Below are 21,943 nucleotides of genomic sequence, written 5' to 3'. Positions count from 1 at the left end.
ATAATAATTCATTTCGTCATTTTCAAGAGAATTGTGTGTGAACTGCGTTAGTCATTCATTACCTATGCACCGCAGAGAAGTCTTTAGAGAACTTAAGCAAAAATGGAGTGCGCAAACTTATTACGTTCTAAAAGCATCAAGATGCACTTACATTAAATCTGGACGAAAGTGGTGAATTATGGCACAAAACGCAAGACCATCTCTCCAAGAAGTGGTCATGTTCTCGACCTTGACACCAGGATAACCTTCGGTCATTTTCCGACACCACAGTTCCAATCCTTTAGTTCCCTTTCGTTCACCCATGGCTATTCCTCACTTATCTGAAACAAATAAGAAACGTTCATTAATCAATCGGCTCTAGACAAACAAAACGAAGATTCCCATTATGACCTTTTTCGAAGATTAAGCAGGCATGCAGTTATGTCAGTGAAGAGCGTGCATTACGCCCACATGATTAGACCGTCTTAGAAAGTAAAAAGTCAGCTGGTTATTCTCTTGAGGTCGTTTCATTGTCGGTGACCATACCTACTTAACGAGTGATTTGGTTAAGTGAGTACGACCATCGAGTGACCGAAGGTACGACCTTGTCGAGTAGCTTACGTTCTGTGACCAGATTCTAGGTATTGTTTACGGTCGTCTTGCACCACTTCAGCTAAAGAACCATTACGATAATCATTGTTTTTAGTGGCAGCTCCTGGTTTGCATTGAAGTTAGTTCAAATCTTGACCGCAACAAATGCAGTAGAAAATTGTCCTTGTGATCACTTGGACAGTAGGTGACTTGAATAGGTTTTCTTTGATCTGAACCAAGCAGTGAAAAATGGAGCAATTATTGCGCAGAAAAAATGCTAAATAGAATCGCTCAGGGACTTATACCTTGGCCGACTCAAAGTTTATGAGAAAATTCCACTAAGAGACTGATTGAGAACATGAGTCTGAGGTTGATCAACGTGGATAATTTTCAATTTAAAGTACTTATAGGTCTGTTTAAATTGTGCAGTTTAATAAAGGTTACTCAAGAAAAGTTGGTAAAAGTTCTTTCAGCTTAGTTTGTAGGGCACATGCCGTCACTTCAAATTACTGTCTTCGGTTAGGTAATACCATACTTCACAAGTCATAAACCAAATCTGATTCTCACATTTCTTTGAGCATTCATTGATTTTTGCTTTTTGAGGTCATTTCAACTGTGAAAAAATGTCAATGGAGGCTGCCTTCTCTCAGAACATAGAATGATCTTTAAGATTAGGTATGATTAAGGACTCCCATTCTGCCTTATTATCTACGTTCGCGCTTCGGCTAATAAAAAAATCTCAAATGCAAATCATGACATCATTAAGAGCTAGCACAATGTTGAAATAAGCCATACACATAACCATACAAATATAAGGATGATGCAAGCCACATAAATACATGACCGGAGCTATTAGAGAGGTATCGACTGTTAATACAAAATTCAATACAATGGCTAATTATTTTTAAGCAACCATATATGTTATAATCTTGCACAATTTTGAAACCAAGGGCCATGCGGTCCAATTTGGTTTAATCGAACATTGTGTCATAACTTTTATTCGCTGAGAATAATGACCAATAAGTGCTAAAACTTCTACAAGAAACCTCTATTTCTTCACACACCTGTTGATTGGATTAGGTTTTTATCTTCGACTTACCGCAGAGTTTTGTGCAAGAATAGGTAGTTGTTGATTCAAACATCGGCATTATTGTGTGTGTCGCAATGTAAAATGCAGCTGCGTTGTCTTATGTAAAGTACGCTCCCAACGAGGCTTAAACATGTCATTCGTCGCCAATTTGTCACGTTTGCCATTTCAAATTAATTTAATATGTATAAAGCGCTCATTAAACATGTACAGCCTTTGTTTCTGCTAAACGACATGTGCCTCCGCCTTTCTTACTCAATTCATCTACCTCTAATAATGACCCCTTATATCTTAATCTGTAACCGAGAAATTAACTCCCGATATTGTGTTCTCAGTACGTCTGCAAGCTACCAGGCGAGAATAGCAATTTTATTTATAAAAGATAGTACCAGGTTGGTTTCGTGACTAGGATATATTTACGTCTGTCCCACGCTGTATACGGCCAACAAACCGTTAGAAAAGGGTACTTTAGTTTTATTTGATGAGAGATCGGACTATGTAGAAAACCTGCCAAAATGGTCAAGCAGGATACGACCGTATAATTTTAACCATGATGGAACCAGGCTTAAAGATTCATACACGGGTGTAGGTGTTGGCGGTCTTAATCCATCATGAACTGTTATGTTTTGTGCCCGTTGAAGTGAGAACAATAACGATGTACAGGAAGTCTCCTACATTCTTGTGACTGATAGTACCCAGAGGACATTTGGGCAATTTGTGGCCTCATGCCTATGTGCCTACTACCAACCTATTTTCGGTTTAATTTAAGCGTTTTATCGAGGTATCTAAAGAATAGTTCTTTCTCATTAAGGGCAAACGTAAGCAATTGCGTTATTTTTCTTTTCCAAAATAGGTCAGCTGTCGATCGCGGTACTGACTGGTTTTAAACAGGATGTTTCAAAAGTTTCCAAAAAAAAAAGCATAAATTTGGGGCCACAAAATGACCCAAAGTGATCTGGGAACATTTACACCCAGTGGGCCAAACAGTTTCACAAACCGAACGACTGCAAAATTCGAAATAATCTACTTTTATCTCTTACACCGCCCATAAACCGCCTATTTCTCAAGCCCCACAAACAAAAGTGAAAGCAAAAAATCCAGATTTCTCCCTTTGTAGACGCCCATAGTTCGTTTATTTCAGATTATCGAATAAACTTCTCCTTGGCACGTCTTAAACGAACATCTACCTGGGACTGCCTTGGGAATAATTTGCACCCATCAGTGAGCTAAATAGTTTCACAAGCCAAATAGAGGCAAAAATAAAAAATAATTTAGATTTCTCCCTCTTTAACGTAATTAATTAAATGCTAGATCTCTTCAATAAGTACTCAAATAAAGAACCGAAAAATTTGTGATTTGAAGTAGAGATCTGGAGCCACAAGACAACGCAGAGAAAGCTGGCTGGCAGTGAGTAAATAGTCTCATAAATAAAAGTGAAAGCAAAAAACCAAAAAGTCAGATATCTTCTTCTTTAGTCGCCAATAACTGGCTTGTATTTAAATATTCGAATAAACGTCTGATGGGGTAATTTGAAGCTGAGAGTAAGAGTTACAAAATGGTACACAGAAACTTGGGAAAAATATTTCATAGTGACTCCATTTGTTCATTAACCAAAATAATCGCAAAAAGATTAAGAATGGGCTAATAAACAGTGAGAATTGTCTACACGTTATTAAAACTTGGCTAAAAACCAAAATAAGGCCCTACTGGTTAACAACATGTATCAATATGCATATAACCGGTAAGCCAACAGTTTCTGATTTCTGATTAGGAAGTCACGTTTCACTCAGAATATCCGGAGGTATGATTCACTTAAAGAAATTGGTATTGTTCCTCGTTCTGTTATCGACTTGTTTTGTGTTGTTTGGATTTCAATTCAAGCCTGGCTGCCATATTCAAGTGGATTTGTCAATAGTTTGGGTAAGAATAAGTGCGAGTTTAAAAGTGAAAATTGTTCTTTATTTTCTTTCTCATTAACACTACCTTAACATTACTCAGGGATAAGAGTTTGAACGCTGCACGAAGAGCAAATAATATTATGACGTAGCGGTACTCTCACAGCGCTCGGACTCTAGGTAACATTTATTTCATAGTTAATGTTACTTTACAAATAAATATTAATTTTCATACTGGACGTATTGGAAGTCTGAAGAATCCTTCGAGAAGAGCATGGCATTCAATCCGAACATGAATAGAAAATAAATCGCATGATGAAACAAAATAGATCACCAGCTACGCATAGGCAGTTGAACTTTCTCACCTTTCATATGCCCAAAACTCCAGACATTCTCTTTCATAATGTTCAATATCATTCTCGATTCAAGGATTCCTTAGAGATCTAGGAACAAAAATGCCTCCTCGCACATAAAAGCCAGATTCAATTAATCCGATGTCTGTTGAAATCGCTTCTTCACGAACACTTTACCTTGTTTCGCATGGTACAGATACCGATTCAGCAATTAACCCATACAATAATGGTGAACCAATTACTGTTATGAAAGGCGTGAATGAAAGAAAATAAAGCAATCCTGCCGAGTACGTTGCAAACAGTCCAGTCAAGTATGACGGCACGATGCGATGGCAATAGTAAACGCAGCATTTTTGATTTGTGTGCTTTTTTATGGGAAGCCATGGATGACTACTGACCCAAATGTCTGCTTCGTTGGCAATGAGTTATTGTAGCTTGAGGAGATTCTTTCTCCTATGATTATATCGCGGCGGAAGGAAAAAATTAAGGAAATGTGTACAAGAAAACTTAGCGATAATTATCAGGTGCTATTTTCAGGAATTAAGAAAATTCACTTAAAACCAATCTCGTGATACGCGATTTTATTGCTGGGGACCAGGCTTGGTAAACGAAACAAATTGGAAGAAAAACGATGACTGGGAAGCGGCTAAATCTGAGGACTATAATATTCATCATCACGTGATTATCTATCTTGAAGGAAATCTTATTAAAAGAGAGCGAAATAAAGATGTTCCATACGAGGGGAAGTTCAAAAAACTAGAAAATATTAATAGTTTTAGAATCGCTCACTAAAGAGGAAAAAATGGATGCTTGGGCTGTTACACAGGCCTGCCACACCTTACCTACCCCAATTTATTTATTAAACCGACTCTGATTACTATATAATATTTCATGATAAGTACAGGTCAATATGCTACAGATTAGGTCAGAATTCATATTAGTGAACTCCGATAGTATAGGAAAATGCATCAATTAAATGTTCCATCAAAATGGTGCAATCATTTTGATAAAGTTTATGAGCGAGTATTTCATATTCAACACACTACTGACCGTAATTCAAAACGAAAGTTTACGGTTGCTTGAACTTTATGAGCTTTCTTTGGCACATTAAATCATCATTTTGAATGTATGCATTATAATTTCTAATATAGACACTCATAAAAACTATTCCGGCACAAAAACTGGTTTCGCTGCCCACAAAGTGACAAATTTGGCTGGTTTGAAATTTGCACACGTCGTCAAAAAAATCTGAATATAATTAACATCTCGTTTCATTAGACCTGCAGAAATTTCCTTACGCAGATCTCTAATTAATTATTAATCTATAAGCTGCTAATGTCCCAGAAATATAAATTTAAAACGCTCATACATTATCTTTTCCGCTATTCACAAAATGTGTGCACCTACTTAATTATGGCGCAACTAATTAGAGCGCATTTTTTACTTTCGACAAATTAATAACGCGGATTAATGTTACACGGGATAAGCCTATTATGACATTACACAACAAGTCACCCCAAAAATACATGAGAAATAAATTTCGCAACAAAAATAGCAAATAATATAAGGAAGTGAAATAATTCGCGTTGTAAGTGGAACATCAATAATTTGGTCTTTAGGAATATTTCAAAAAATAAATTATCAAAACTCAAAACAATAATCGTATAAAAATATCCGTTTAGCAAAAACGTGCAATACTCTACATGCAGAACAATCCATTCAACGTGACCCCCCGATGGGTTTCCAGTCCAACCACATCACTTGAATGGTTTCGATTTTCAACTAATAAAACCGAATCTCCTGAGAAAATATTCAGGGATGAGTATCAGGTGAACGGATGATTTAAGTTTTCTGCATGTCCAAATCGTTCCCATAATGGTATGATTCCTGTTTAGCTGACATACTATGCGATATGCAACGACATATGCACGCAAAACTACTTTTAATGAGGTAATAAATAACTTTTGAACGAGTCCCTATTTTAGCACCTTTGCACTGATCACAATAGTGGATACACGAACGAACGCAATAAATGAAAATTTATTAATAGAATGAGAATTGTGCCTTATAACTGAAGAATTTTAAGAGATTGTGCCAGAAACCAGGACCAGTTTCTCACTCAACAACCTTAAACATGTGTTAACCGGCCAGAACAATTTCATCAGAAATGATGACGCATGCGTCGTCTATCGAAAAACCTGTATCAACTTGCGCCAATATCGCTGTTGTGTCTCGAGTCGCAAGTTATCTCCTATTTTATCCCATTATTTTCATTAGTAACTGAGAAGTAAAAGAGTGTAGTTCGTCGCCGTTACTGTGATAATATTGTATCAGCAGAATTTATTTTTATTAACAATGGAAACACCATACATGGAAAGGATGTACGAATTCATAGTAGGAACACAGAATAAAGTTATAGTTGCGTGTGCCGCAACGCTGATCACTGTATTGAGTTTGGCTTTTTATATCCTTTGCAAACGAAATAATGGAAGGGATGTTGGAAAAGTGTCATTATACGTTAACACCGATGAAGAAATGTGTGATCTCAATGAGGTGCGAACAGAAAAAAATCTTTCCCTCATCCATGTTATTTAGCTTTCGTTATCACACATTTATTTATGGATTTATACGAATGAAAATATCATTTATTAATTTTAAATTATAATCGTTAAAGCTTTACATCATGCACGTGAATAACAGCAGTTCAATGTAGAACACAATGATCCAGATAAAATTCCGCCAATAATAAACATAATTATATTTAATTTTCTTTTTGCAGTTGTTCACCGTCAATTCCGGCATGGAATGTGAACGAAAAAAATATTCTTCATGGCGGAGTTTTTGTAAAGATATGTCGAAGGTTTTCAAGAAATTTGAATCTCAAGGATACAAAAACGAACTTACAAACCACGATCGAGATGTGGAATCACCATTAGATAACAAAAATGGAATCATTGTCTAATCAAATCAAAATGGGCCTGATAGTGGTTTTAAAAAATGTCTCGTTTTCTTCAAATGAGCATCATCTAGAATCTTGATCAATTTCTCTTATTACAAATTTGTTTGACTATATTTTATTAATAATTATAGGTATTTATTTATTCAATAGGGTTAATTAAATTTTTTAATAAGTAATTGAATTTGATTCGTTCGTTATGATTTATCATTATAAAACTCATTCATTTTCATTTATCAGTATTAATTTTCCAATTCCATTAAAATGGATTAATCTCTAGTTAAGTAAACGTATGTTGAAGTTCCTAAAGGCTAAACTGAGTTTTATCTGACATTTTATAATTTTTAATATGCTTAGTAAAATATTTTAAAAATGTTTTAATAAAAAATATAAAGGATGTGTCGCAATTTTATGATCTTTTTTAGTTATTACATTTTTGAAATGAATTTATAAGATTACATATCAGAGTGGTTCGGTGGAAAAACTAGCCTCGTACAGAGTGTCCCATTGAATAAGAAAAAATTAGAATTGTGGCTAAACTAGAAGTGACAATAAATGTGATATTTACTCAAGAGTGTTAAGATATTCTCTAACACAGATTCTCTAAATCTGCATGTTCTGCTGCCATCTCATCTTGGAACTCAGTTATTTTGACACTGATTTACATGACAAAAGAAAGGAAAAGACAAAATATTAGTAAAGTTCAGCGTTACGCTTAATGATAATGAAGCATTTTAAACAAATGTTGTAAAATGTATTGTAATGCTACATCGTTGAAATGCAGATTAATCTATTCGTCATAACCAATAAAAATTTATTTTAACTTTTTCTCATCAGAGTACATCGCGCATAAATTTGAAATTGGCCTGAAGTTCTTTAACAATAACTTAACGCTATATCTTTAAAGAAGCAAATTCTAGCAAATACTTGAATATTACGTAAAGACTTTACATTAGAGCACTAACCATGTTAAAGTGACCTTATTAGTAGCATAGCGGATGTCAAAGCATATCGCCGTTTTATTAATAATAATTATTGTGTATTAACCATTTTATCCGTTACGCTATAAACTATTATTATTTGTCAGCAAACTATACATTATGACCGGTTAAACACATGGACAAAGCGGTATTATAATCACTGCCCACTGACTCGGACACACCCTTTTGTATCAATTATGTCAAATTGAAATGAAGACTTTGCTAATTTGAAAGTTTAATAACGACTGTTTTCCAATTTCGTTTCGAGAAAATGGCCAAAAAGGAACTTCAGACATCATTTTTATGCTTTTTATGACGCAGTAAAAGCAAGGACACCAGTGATGGACGATAAGTAAAATTCCATTTTGCAAACATTTTGCAAACAGGACTCGGTATAGTAAGTTATTACTACTTGTCCAAGTCGCAACTTCATTTTTGTAAAAATACCACCAAGAAGGCATTTTTCCAGTTTCGGTTCACAAAACGTCCTTGACAGAATGACACATTAGAAAATGGGTTGGTCTCGTTTATTCTGCAGGCAAATTGCGAAAACGTTTCGATCCTTATTGTAACAAGAAATGCCTAGTCATAGTAGATAAGTATTACTGATGGTATGGCGTATAAGGGCCTTTGTCGTTTTTATTTAGCCTTGTTTTAATCGTTACGTAATGTAAAACTACATTATGAATTGTATAGCTGTAGTAAGATTTTTCCGAATAGTACCCTTCCGGGTCAAGTGAGGATTAACTTGATAAGGTTCATGAACATCAAATATCCACTATAAATCCAGTTATGTTAATGGTTTTCGCATATTTAGGAAGGAAACTGTTTCAGAAGTAATTACACGTTAAATTATATCGAAACTTCCGACATGACACACATCACACGGTAATTACAGGCCAATGAACGATTGTGTAATTGCGTGGGAGGTAGCAAAAAAAACAGGCATACGAAGAAAAGCATCGTTTGTTTAATTATTAAATCGTGAAGGTACTTTTTTAACGATCAATCAAATCTAACACTTTCCTTATCCTATATGTGGCACAATTAAAAAACATTATTTTCACCTTAAACTCAGGTCTCTAATATTAAGGAGAAGCAGACTCGTAATAAACATGAGAATAAATTAGAGAGACATTTAATAGTTGCAATCACTCAAATCATGCCAAATCTACGATACAGTATAGAAAGTAGTAGTTACAGATTACCCGGTTATAACGCCATTTTTTAACATAATAATCTTGTAAACTTTCCAATGTAATACGATTTTCACCTTGAATTGCTTCGAATATTGATGTTTTCCTAGCATTCATTCGATCAGGAAATATTCCCATGAAATTTTGACAAATATTAAATTATTAAAAATTGATCGGGAAGATTTACATTAAACCAAATTACGAAATAAATCATTATTTTATTTAATGATTCCTGTGATCTGTTTTCATCGGTTTTTGAAAGAGGCGGAAGGAACGAATTCGCGGTTCAAAAATACTCTGGTTTTTGGTCAGTTTGAGACAGAATTTGCTATAAAACAAATAGAAAGAATCTTTCATTATATCATATCTCGATTTTTAGTCGCTTTAAGAACTAAGCTATGAAGCATTTATTTGTTAATGGTGTTAAGTTTTTTTTTGTGTTAAGTGGTTCATTTCCAGCGAATTCTGAATTGCACATAAGTAAGGCATTTTGAAAGCATTGTTTTTTGCCCATTTTGAAGTTTTTTTTTTACGTTTTGCATTTTCCTACTACTTTAAATCATAAATCTCCTATATTTCACTTAAAATTCATGTAATGCAAACTTGGCAACAAACACAATAATCATTACTAAAACCAGACACACAGCAAAAACCAACTATTACCGCATACTAATAGATGAATTTATTAACGTACTTGTTAGTTGTACACAACGAATGTCAAGTTCTTCCATTCCTCGGAATCCAATATTTGTCTATGTCCACAATAGATTTCCAATAATATTTAACGGTCGCTTTATTCAGGCAACTTGTTGACAGGAACTATTAGAAGCTATCAATTGAACATGTGGGAGCCATTAATACCGTCTGTGAATACCTAATAAGGATCCATCTTCTTCGAATGCCTCAAAGATATTCCAGAAGTCATTACTTAGTATTTGTTTGGACATGGAGGAGGTTCTTACGTAACAAACATTCATTTATGAAATAATTGTACTTTATCTCGTAGATAATGAAGTAGGTATTTATGTAACCAGTTAGGAAATGGATAATTTTATGTAACGAGTGGGACAATATGAGACGAGTTACATGAAATAGCATTTTCTAACGAGTTTCATACATGATTTTTTCTAACTTTGCTGTACGATGAAGATATCTAAGAAAATGACATACATTTAAACACATTCAAGCTAATACTTGTACTTGGTAAAACTGCCGGTTCGCGAAATAAAGGCACATACATTCATTATCTAACTAGTTGCGAAATGAAACCCGTTTAATCACGGGTTTTGTCTAAGAAAACTGTCACTATTTGTCAAAATTTAAAAAACTATTTTCAGTGTAAAGTGTGTGTGTGGAATAGAGTCGACACTGAACTTCAAGAACTTAACAAAATGCACTAGTATTTGCTTTACTCTTATGTTTACACGAAGATGCCCCACAAAGCGATAATCCTAATTCAACTAATAGCAATAACCACTTCAGCTAATTTGCTTAAGAAGTCTTTTATTTACCTAAAGACAGCTTGAGTCTCAGGACGTTTACACAGGTTTTCAACTCGTGTTTGTCTATTATATTATGCAATAGGTGAATGCATCTGTAAACCGTGATAACATACATTTAAAATATTCGGTAAATATTTAAGCCTTGGAAGGTCTGCGTAGCGCGGTCGATGATGGTTCTGGTTATTCATAACTTTCCTTCAAGTGTTTAATGGACTGCAGAGCCTTGAGAAGGTGGTTCAACTAAATGAATGTTGTAGATTGTGGGTATGCAGGAGTCTTAAAGGAAAAGGTATATGAACGTATTTGTTTTTAGTTGTGGACGTTGTGGTTATTTAGGTTCGTCGAAAAAGGTTAATATGCCAACAAAATGTAAACACTTCCGTCAGTGTGAGGTCTGCTTGGAGATTACAGGTTATTCGGGTTTGGAGGTTATTGTACCGCGAAAGCAAATTTTCGATAAATGGTAAATATGGGAATTTTTGTGATTAAGAATTTGCATTATAACTATTGAGGTTCCATATAGATCTTTCAAATAGTGTCTATGAGAAACACCAATGCCAGAGGTCGAAATAGTATCTAATGAAATGAAACCAAATAGGCCTATTTCCAATTGGGAGTTGGCCTTCACCATTGTAGCAGGAAAATATCATAAAAAAATTCAACAGAAAAAGGAAGAAAAAAAGTACCGTAATTCAACAAACGTTTCATATTAACGTAAACTAAAAGTGAATTGGATGGTACATTGTCCATGAATTAAAAAAATCTCCAATGTATTTCTTTTTGAGAGCTTTCGTGCACAACTAACCTAGTTTTGCCTACATTTCTATTTTCTAGAGATACGCAGGGTATTCACTTGTAATTCATTTATATGTGTATGAGACGTAAAAACTAAAAATTTTACTTGAAATAAAACGTTTCTACAAAAGCAAATATATTAGTTATTTTTCTTACGCGTGCATCATAATAGGCGATTCTAGTACGCTGAAGCGTTCTTAGGTCTACATGATGAATGTATTGTTATAGAGTAAACAATATTGAAAATTTAAATTCCGACATATTGAAACAGTTATTTACATAACAAGCGAAGAAAGTAACTTTTAACGCACGAGCGTCAAATGTTGTGCCCCAGCGTGAAATGTTTTGCACGAGCCGCAGGCGAGGGCGGCATTTTGCGAATCTATTAAGAAACTTTCTTGCGAGTTATGTACAATATTTTTCCCACGACCATGGATCATGTACGCAAAAATATTTAAATAACAAAGTTAGCCCTTCAAGGATATGTTTCTAGAAATTTATCCCTAATTTGAGCAGAGACTCGTCCTTTAATATGCCCTTGTTCACATGTAGAAACTTTTTATACCTACCTCACAAAGATAGGTAGGTAAAGAAAGGCATGGGAAAATTTAACAGCTGAAAGGGAAACACTAAAGATAACAAAAACCATAAAAACAGAGAACACATGAAAGTTTATAGTAAACATGACCGCATATAGCATACCAGCACAACGTAAAATCGATTAATGATACAGTATTGAATTCAAAAATTCATTTATAAGGTATTAAACATTTACGTGCTCTTTAACTAGGTTTAATAGTTAAATGCCCCCATTATTCTGATCTAAGAGTCTCAATTTCCCGAGCCTGTACCTATTTTCTAGCTCATTTAATAACATACAGTGTAGATCCAAATTGGTGATGTGATGCATGTATTACGATCCAGGAAATTGTAAGAGATACAGGGACGGTTAAATGGGCAGAGTTTGAGTTAAGTATATTAACTTCGTAATAACTTATGGATTTCGCATTCTCGGAATCTGCTTAAACACCCTTTTCAACGATGTAAGTGCTTGTTGACCAATTATTGTTATCACATTGGAAAAGGGTTTTTAAGTCCTTTCCGTAAATTTAAAAATGCAATATGGCTTTCTGTGCACAACCCGGAAGGGATGATACACACTTTATATGTTTTCGCATTCTACGTAAAAAAGCGCCATACTTATTGAATAAGAGTTATTTTTTGCAAGAAATAGTGTTAAGCCAAAGTAAATTTGCGAGAAAAGTTACCCATTTAACCGTTTTTGTATCTCTTACAGTTTCAGAGGTTCCCATGCATGATTCATCCGCTTGGGCCAAACTGTATGCAATAAGGTTTTATGTTTTATCTATTGGTTCGAAATCATTGTTATCTAGCGAAAGTATGATACACTAATAAGACAAAAAAAATCACGAACGCTTTAGCGAGAAGGATTTTTTTGCTGCCGTTGAGTGCTTTTGCTTAAAGAAACAATGACTAAATTAGCATACAGTCAAAATTTATCAGATGAAACACCAGAGCTCAAGTTATATTCGGCTGAACGAATGTCCGAAAAATTATTTTCTTGAAAAGCTTCTTAACACAAGCAAGAAAATACTTACTGCGTTTTTGCCAGTCAAATGAACCAAATATTGTATGTCTTCGATAAAAATCTGATTAATTTTGCCACAATCACTACTAATTCGACGTTGCAATGACTCTGTGATTATAATGCGTAACGTCTGACAATAAATATGCTATTGTCAGATTAATGTTAATATTGGTAAATAATTAAACTAGTCATATCACCTTGAGGACACTGATAAAAATCCGGTTTTTTTGTCAATGCTGTGAACAATTCATTCGATAGAAAATTGAAATTATTGATTGAAAACGTAACGTTTCGGAGGATTAGTGCATTTGTCTATACAGTTTAATTTGCTTTAACTTTTCTTTAGTCCTTTTGGAAATAATATTCTTCTGAAATGGCGTTCGTAGCGATTTTTCCTTCCAACTTCGATCGATACGCCTGCACGAGACTTATAAATGGCCAAGACGCAAATATTGGATTTTTCATTTTATACGGGTTTCCTCTGCCAAAAGTGCCAGACAGTATAATAATCTACTTTCTACTTATGTCTTAATCATAAAACGAAAATCAGTAAATTATTGCTACAAAATAAATATATGTTAAGAAATAATGTGCCACTTCAATGTTTCTCCACTTGCTTTTCATCTGGAGCAATTACTTAGCTAAAACGATATTGCAATAAGTAAGAAACACACGCAATATAATTACAAATTCAAAAACGAATGTCAGTGATAAACATAAAAATATCAAATATAATTGGTGCCCTAATTTCAATGGCAGTGATTTCAATGTATACGTTTTCATTTTTCTAGTCCAATAACAACTCAATATTTTTTGCTTTATCATATTAGGGCATTTATTATTAATGCAATAAAACGCCAATAATTTGGGATTAAATGCCAAGAAGTCGAGGATTATGCATTACTCTTGGGAAACTCTCGGCAAAGAACTATTTTAATTCAATTTCATATTTCGCTTAAAGCACAGGTATTACTGGAGATTGAGAGGCGATACAATATGTATGATTCGTTTGCCAGCTACAGATATCGTCTATTAATAGATCAAAGTTAAGATCATTCGCTGGATAACTTTGAAATTGCAAAACTGCATATTAAAAAATTCAACCGCTAATTAAGATGGATTATTGAATGATTTAAACAAATAATACAAACATGCACTACCTGACTATAATATTAAAAGAAAAAATTAGATACAAATAAATATATTGACAAATTCATGAAGGCGAATTTTGACCTTCAATTGGCCAATGCAAAGTAAAGATAAAAAAAACTATGAGTAGTAAATACCAATAACATAGATACCAACCTATAAATACATTAAAATTTTCAAAATCAGCAAAAGCATAATTTATCGATAAGACTAAATATGCAACAATAAAATGATTCATTTTAAGCTTAAAAAATAATCAATGTTTACAAAATTATTGTGTAATATCAATTTCAAGCCTACATGATTAAATCTTTATACTCCAGAATTGAGTCACTCGTCATGACTACATCACTCAAAATCAATTGTCCCAATCAATCAATAAAACTTACCAATTAATTTTAAACGACAACGCTTCTCTAGATTAAAATAATTCGAATTCAGGGCAATAAACGAGTATTTAAAGAATAACAATTACGAACGACTAACGACAATAAATTGACGACGGACACGTGCCGGAGCCAATAAACGAAACGCGGCAGCACTACTTGCGCCAGACGTGTCCTTTGTGGAACTAAGTCAGCGCAGATATAGAAAATCCTATTAAAACCTACACTACACCGTGTTGTGCTGCGCAGAGGTTTCACGCGCAGTGTCAGGCAACGCTAGAGATTGCCACTTGAAATCTGCACCAATGATTCCTCCACAACTTTAGTCATGAACTTCCACTTCTACATAGCTGATAATCTTATTAAATATTATAGATTAACCCTTATTAATGTCAAGGCTGAGTTGAGAAATCATAGAAAAGATGTATTGAGCTGACGTTAGTGTAGCTCTTCATTATTCCTCTGATTTCCTTCTAATTTCTGAGAAAGAAGATATACTAAGCCTTAAGGCACCTCTTTCGTACCTAGTGCAAGGAACCATTGGTTAATATGTTATAATCTCATGATGGCACTCTAATCCCAAACGGATATAATAACCCTGCTACCCTAACTGAAGACTAGCTGTGTGAGTTTTGGATAGTACCACTTTATGCCTATAACGGATCTAGAAAAATATTGAGAACATTTCTCAACAGACAAAGAATAGATTACATCTGTAGGTATCTCCCCAATTTTCGAGGTGATTCTAAAATAAGAGTGCCCGATAAAAAGTATTTGCCGGGTCAATGTAGGATGTAAAATTGCTGAACTCGAAAAATTTCGAATCGTTACTCAACAACTATATTTTTTTAAAATGTTATAACGTTAAATCTAATCTTAAATTCAGTACCTCGCTGTCAGTACCAGAGGAAGATTTGACGTGACCATGAAACAAAACTACGAAAAAACCTGCCATTTGTTAAATGATCCGCATAATCCAAACATGTAAAAAAATACAGGGTATTACAGTGTTAAAAATCACAATATGGGATCACTTACGGTCAACACGCAAAATTACAAAAAAAATTGTAAAAAAAATAAAAAATAGGGAGTACTGCGGTTTCTGTTGTCGCCCAACTTGACAATAATACATCTCTTCTGAATCTTCAGTTATGAAACTTTTGGTGCGGATGATTGGAATCCCCGAATAAAGAGTGAGGCTCGTTTTACTCTGATGATGGGGCATTATATAGCAGGTAGTCGCATCGGCTTCAAAAGTAAAGCCCGTATAGGGCTCAACAGACCGATTGAAAATAAACAAACAAAAGAAATATTCATGTGAACAGGCCATCATCATCTTAGGGGTCCGTCGAGTACGCTGCTGGGAAGAACGTGTTTTAACGCGTTCTGATTTCTTTTATTTTGATTTTACAAGTTAATATATTGAATAGGCGTGTAAGTTAACTGCTATATTGATCATATGTATATTTTTAATTACCCCCTGTAATATCAGCTTTGAACGTTTATATATTATGTGCGGGTTGTATTATTAGTAAAATAAATATAAATGTAAGACACGCGTACATTCTGAGTAAAAAAACGTGGATACAAAATATAAGTACTATTTTCCTGGGCTAATCAAAATCACGTATACGTTTAGGAAACTTTTAGAAAAGGTTGTTGGGATTTACGATGCTTTTTCAGATATTCAATTTTCCATAAGCTAGCAGACGGTGAGAACGTTGAATTCCCTGACGAATGGTGGACTACCAACTACCTATAGTGGGTGTTAGGACGTGCATCACCAGAGTGGACCACCACTCAAGGAGTTGAATATGCAACATTAACCATTGGAAAGGTGGAACAAGAACTTTTCAATGACATATCATACAACATAAAATCGGAAAGCTCTAATCCGATTTAAAATGCCAAAAAAGCTGATGGTGGTGGTGGTTAAACATTTTTCCCTAATTTACCATAATCTATAGAATAGCTAATAATTCAGCTATAATCCTAAGTTAAGGACCAAGGGAGGCCTTCTCTAGAACAAAGTAAGAACATATTGTAAATTCTCCTTTTTTACGATGAGATTTTCGCTCAAAATTAACCATCTAATAGAAATAATCAAATACCAACCCAAAAATACGAAAGTAAGAGTAATACTTAGGTACAGTTTTTCCCAATGTATTTTCACTTTTTTTCAATCCTTGACACCTTACTTTCCTTTTGATTCAATGCTTTTGTATAAGGTATGGGTTTATTAGAAACCGCAGTAGTTCATTGAGTTAAATATGGAAGTGACTGAAGACTTTTTCAAAAGGACACCACAATTAATTGGCTCGCAGATCTCACTAGTTAACAATTTTCCAATTCATTAGGCTCATTGATTGTTAGACTTTTTTTAACTAAAAACTTGTTTATTTACAGTAGAAGACCTTCTCTTGCCTGGCCTTTTATCTTGATGAGGCGTATTAGCGTCCCAACAGTCAAACTAGGGAATGCCACTTTCTAACTCGAATTTGGGTCTTATCTTCATCAACGGCATAAAATTTCAACCTATCGGTTTAAATTATTGTGCTAAAGTGGAAATTCAATGCGTTTATTAGCATCCAACAGTTCTTGTATTCTGTAGTTCAACGGCCTATTAATAATACATTATATTACATAGATATCGGGAATTATTTATTACGATAATGGATTTAAACTTTCTTAAGTGTAATAGTTATAAATTTGAAAGTTGCAAATGTATCAAAACATTTAAGTTCTTCGGAACAGAGAGATACATATAGTAATTACAAATTAGGTCTGTAGACAGAAAAAAATTAGATTCACTAATTTAAAATAACGCAAGCAGCTGATGAAGACAAATAGATTTACAATGGGATAATGTTTATCCTTGGACCAACTTACACTGGCGCAAGTAAATTGTTAAGTAAGTATCATCAGAGCATTGGAAAAGATCTCAAAGGGGACCATACCTTTTGCGTATCGAAATTATTATTTATTCACATACTTATCACTTAAAATCGAACGAGTCTAGAGGTCTGAGGCGGCCCCAGTACCTTCCAATTTTCATCGATACAGCTACGGATCGGACAGACAACCCATCACGGCGGCCCGTTCTTTAAAGTGGTACCTAATAACAGGCCCAACTTTACATAAATACTGGCTAACAATGGCAGGTCATATAAATGACTCCTGGAGTTTAAGAAGAACCGGTACTTTTCTATAAAATGGTTGTGCAGGATGTGTGAAGAACCCGAAATAATAGTTTGAGTAATGGCTTAGGTAATATGGGAATAATTAAAGTTATGCTTGTTTTTTTCAGAACAAGTTTCTAATGTGGAAAAAATTGTTCAATACGTAAGAGTAAAGTACAGATGAGTTCAACGTACTTTTTCAGTTTCCAAATCGACTTTCTGATCGTTTATGAGACACAAGCCCCACTCTTCAATGTTTTAAATGCGGCTCAGATATTTTTTGGCTGTATTTTCGAAATACTTTTTATCTCTAATTTAACTATGTACCTCACGATTATACAGGGTGTAACATAAGTAGGGGTTTTCCTTTTAACACGACATAGACCTCAAAAAACTAAGTAGTATTTTTACATAATATATTTTCGAAATTTCAAAAACAACCAAAATATGCGCCTATGAAAGTTTTAATAAATGCCATATCTTTAGCTACTACTCACTCCGGGACTGACTATAAAAGGTGTTCGAAATTGTCTCCATTGGTTTCATTTGCACAAATTGCTTCTTGCCTTATCCACGACTCTGTGCATGCTATTAGAAGAGAAGGTTTTCCTCTAATTATTTCTTGTGCAATAGCATTGCATAATGAACAATAATTTTCAATTTAATAGTATATCTAATACTAGTTTATCAAAATAACACTTGGAGCTAATCTTCACGACTGATTTTTAAGGGGCATGGGTAAATAGCATAAAAACAGTAAACATTAAATATTTTTTGCGTTTTTGCCAATAACTGATGATTTTTTGTGGAACATTTTATTTCGTTTACGTTGAATTTACTATTTTATGCAGGAATGGATTTAGATTTTATACAAAAATTTATTGAAACTCATCTCCGCATATTTCGTTTTTTTTTGAGATTTCGAAAAAATGTTATATAAAAATATTTCTTAGTTTTTTGAAGTCTATGTCGTGTTAAAAGGAAAACCCCTATTTATGTTACAGCCTGAATATTTTAATTGAAAAAAAAAACAAATATTATCAGACCTTCTCATGAAAATTCCGAATTCGGCATTTCGAATCTGGACTTGACTTTATGTCTAATACATGGACGATACTATTAAAGAAAAAATAGTGTTCAATCATTTTTGTATACGGAAAGTCCTTGCAATTTTTTACTATTAACTCTCTACTTGTTTTCTCATTTTTCTAAATAATCTTTCAAACGGATATTTAAACTTGTTATGATATTTTTTTAGGTTTGCCCATCCGACGAGACACAATGTGCCCTCTAAAAAGATAAATTCACAAATTATTCCCAAGCAGCAAACACGTTTCTACCACCACATAAATATGTCAAACATCATTTATCTATTGATTTGTCATTTAATTTTTAACATAAAACGACAGTTCCAACTTACTAAAAACGCGACAAGAGTGTCTCGTGGTACTCAAACCTTCGCCAATAAATTGAGAGCAAGATACGATACGATCGCAACTATCAGGCACAATACAGGCATACGTAATTTACTATTCGACGTGCACAATCGTTAATGTCACAGTTATTAATTCTGATGTCAGGAAGTAATAATTTAAAATCTCTTCTTATGGAATGGACCAACAAAAAACGTATGAAAGTCGTAGCAGCAAAATTATTGCTTATCGTGTCTGGAGTTGGCCAACAGAGATTTCAATAGATTTTTTCGAAATTGCACTTGAGGAAGTGGTAAACCCACCACAATAGTGCCGTTATGTCGTCTAACAATAAATAACGTTTGTATGAATTAAGTGGGTTAATATGTATGAAACATATGGCTGTGATAAATAAAACGAAAACAGCGTCCTGCAAGTGTTACGGGTGACAACATAAAGATTTCAGATTACAATAAAACCGAGATGATGTTGTTTTATGGGTATAATAACAATCCTGAAATAAGGCAGAACGTAGTTACTGAAGCCGTTAAGACAATTGTAGTTATAGTCTATAGTTTAACGTTACTATTCTCAAACACTTTCAATGCTTCATAAATCAGCTTTTTACTAATTAACATAATGATAAGCCATTGCGCACAGCTTTATAATTAATTTAAGTTTAGAATTTTTTGCATTTACGTCGAAGCAAGTACAATGAATATGAAGTAAGTAATAAAATTACACAATGGAAATTTGCACACAAATTTGTTTTGCGGTCATCTCACTGGTTGCAATTCGTTATTGCTGCTCGATAGAGAATGAAGTTCAGCATAAATTGCCACAAAGTAAAGCAAACAATTAAGGAACTAAGCAAAATATAGGATAAATAGATAAAAACTAAAAATATGGATATAAATATTCCCCTCAGTGAAACAACAAATATATACAAAAATATCTGCAAACCATTGTTACACTACGAAAACACACCAAGGGCAAATGCAAAGTAAATTTAAACTATTTTTCGCAGAAAATAAACCTTCTATTCTCTAATTGGTCAAAGATGTGCAATTTAAACTGTAGCAGTGTCAACGATCCTCGTCTCAAGATGCACCAGACAAGAAGTCTTTATTTACACTGCCTTGCCCGTTAGTTAGTCACAACCACCGGCCATAGACCCGACCCGGCTCGTCATATGCGTTTGTGTTTATCCAAATAGGGAAAGTCCTTAAAGTCTCGGTTACGTTTGACCTGTGGCCCTGGTTGATGCGCAAACATGCTCCACAATTTTTCCAAACAAGTTTGTAACGCACCCGCCTTCACAATGTTGGTATTAATTACATGCGAGCATCTTTGCTTGATTGTGAAACGAGATCCTTTATAGTGGCTTCTAATAAATAAAATTCAGAGATAACTATGTTCTTTACTTTGTCTGCAATTGCCGGTGGGTTTGTGTAACAAATGGAATGGCTCTGAAGGAAGGGAATTAGGGATGGAAAGTGGACATAATGGTGAATACCATTTTCACGTCTGTGATAGGATAAATTATTTTCTTCCAATGGAAGACAATAAAATTTCCAGGTAGAGGTTGTTGGAGCGGTGAAATTGTACACATAACATATAGGATATATTTAAAATTCCCAGGGACAGGAAATACTATACGAAACCCAAGTCTCTGTAAACGTCTGATTTTCCATAAAATTGGAGATATCCCAAATATACTCATTTTTCAGTACTATTTCGATTATACTGAAGAATAGAAAATCATGTCTCTGTGTGCAAACCTCTCACCCTAATGGCCTATAAAAATGTTGCTCCACATAACTTAATTACCTACACCAACGTGACCTTAAGGATCCGCCAAACCTAAATATGAATAATGGTGGGAAAATTTTTCACAAGTTCCTTGCACCTAGCGAACCTAGACTTGAAAAGAACAACAATGACTTAATTGCATTTCTTTGCACGCACGAACATACGTTAAAACAAATAATAATGGTGTTCTACGTTGCTTCCGGCGGATGTAGGCTCGGTACTTAAGCGATACTGTGGCTATATGAACCCGAATACAGAACCAAGCAATTATAGCGCCCATCGGCACATACGTATGTAGATACTTTTACTATCTACGCCTTCAAACTGGTTTATGAAATCTTCATTTCATGGATGTAATATTTCATTATTTGACATGGGGTGTCTTGGTATAATGATAAATGAAGAGACTCTAAACCAGGAGATGAAAATTTTGAAAATTTGCTTTCGCCCGTGTTAGTAAACCTAAGAGGCAACATTTCTAGCAAATTATAGTTGTAATAAGAAACCTCAAAGAAAAACGATGTTGAGGGTGGCATTCATGGTTCTTGCCCATTAGCTACGATTACAATTTACATTTACACATTTGCATTATCCCAGCTGGACATGAGGCATCATATTTTACGCTCACCCACATAATTTAAACGTTTCTCTCTACAACGACCAGACATATATTTCATTCTATCGACCAGACACCCCCGAGGTGTTCCACGCTGTGGTCTTTCACGTGTTATTTGGTCGTGCCGCTTGTCTTTATTTTCGACCCGAATCGGTTTTCGGGCGCCGCGAATTTTTCGTTTTTTGTCCATCACTCTCCAACAAGAAACTACTCGGTGGGTCCTTCGCAGCCGATTTCCATTTAGGACGCTGATGAGAGATTGCGATGGGAACGAGCGCCTTTGTTCTTATTTAATGTCAGGCCGGTGGGAAATGAAAACCATGATAAATTCGTTATTGAAAGGGTTAGATGATGTAAGAAAACCTTTAAGGGACTTCAAAGAGTGTTTAAAACTAAAATAATTCTTATGCTAAGTAACAACGACCGCCATTTTATACCGCTAATTA

General features: G+C 34.4%; 1 protein-coding gene across 2 annotated transcripts in view; it reads right to left on the bottom strand.

The window, feature by feature from the left end:
• MICAL-like (protein) overlaps nucleotides 1-21,943 on the bottom strand; it is a 49,488-nt gene that overhangs the window by 26,585 nt on the left and 960 nt on the right. Inside the window, exons 1-2 of one of the 2 annotated variants that reach the window (XM_066397040.1) lie at nucleotides 14,482-14,676; nucleotides 152-320 (exon numbers count right to left, since the gene is read on the bottom strand). In XM_066397040.1, coding sequence (XP_066253137.1) covers nucleotides 152-303 — 152 coding nt within the window. In that variant the 5' untranslated portion in view covers nucleotides 304-320; nucleotides 14,482-14,676. Of the gene's footprint in view, nucleotides 1-151; nucleotides 321-14,481; nucleotides 14,677-21,943 lie in introns of those variants that run through there. The other variant, XM_066397041.1, reaches the window with a different exon arrangement.

Source organism: Euwallacea similis, chromosome 14 (assembly GCF_039881205.1).
Source record: "Euwallacea similis isolate ESF13 chromosome 14, ESF131.1, whole genome shotgun sequence".
Classification (NCBI taxonomy): Eukaryota; Metazoa; Arthropoda; class Insecta; order Coleoptera; family Curculionidae; genus Euwallacea; species Euwallacea similis.
This window is presented reverse-complemented; position numbering and strand designations above follow the sequence as displayed.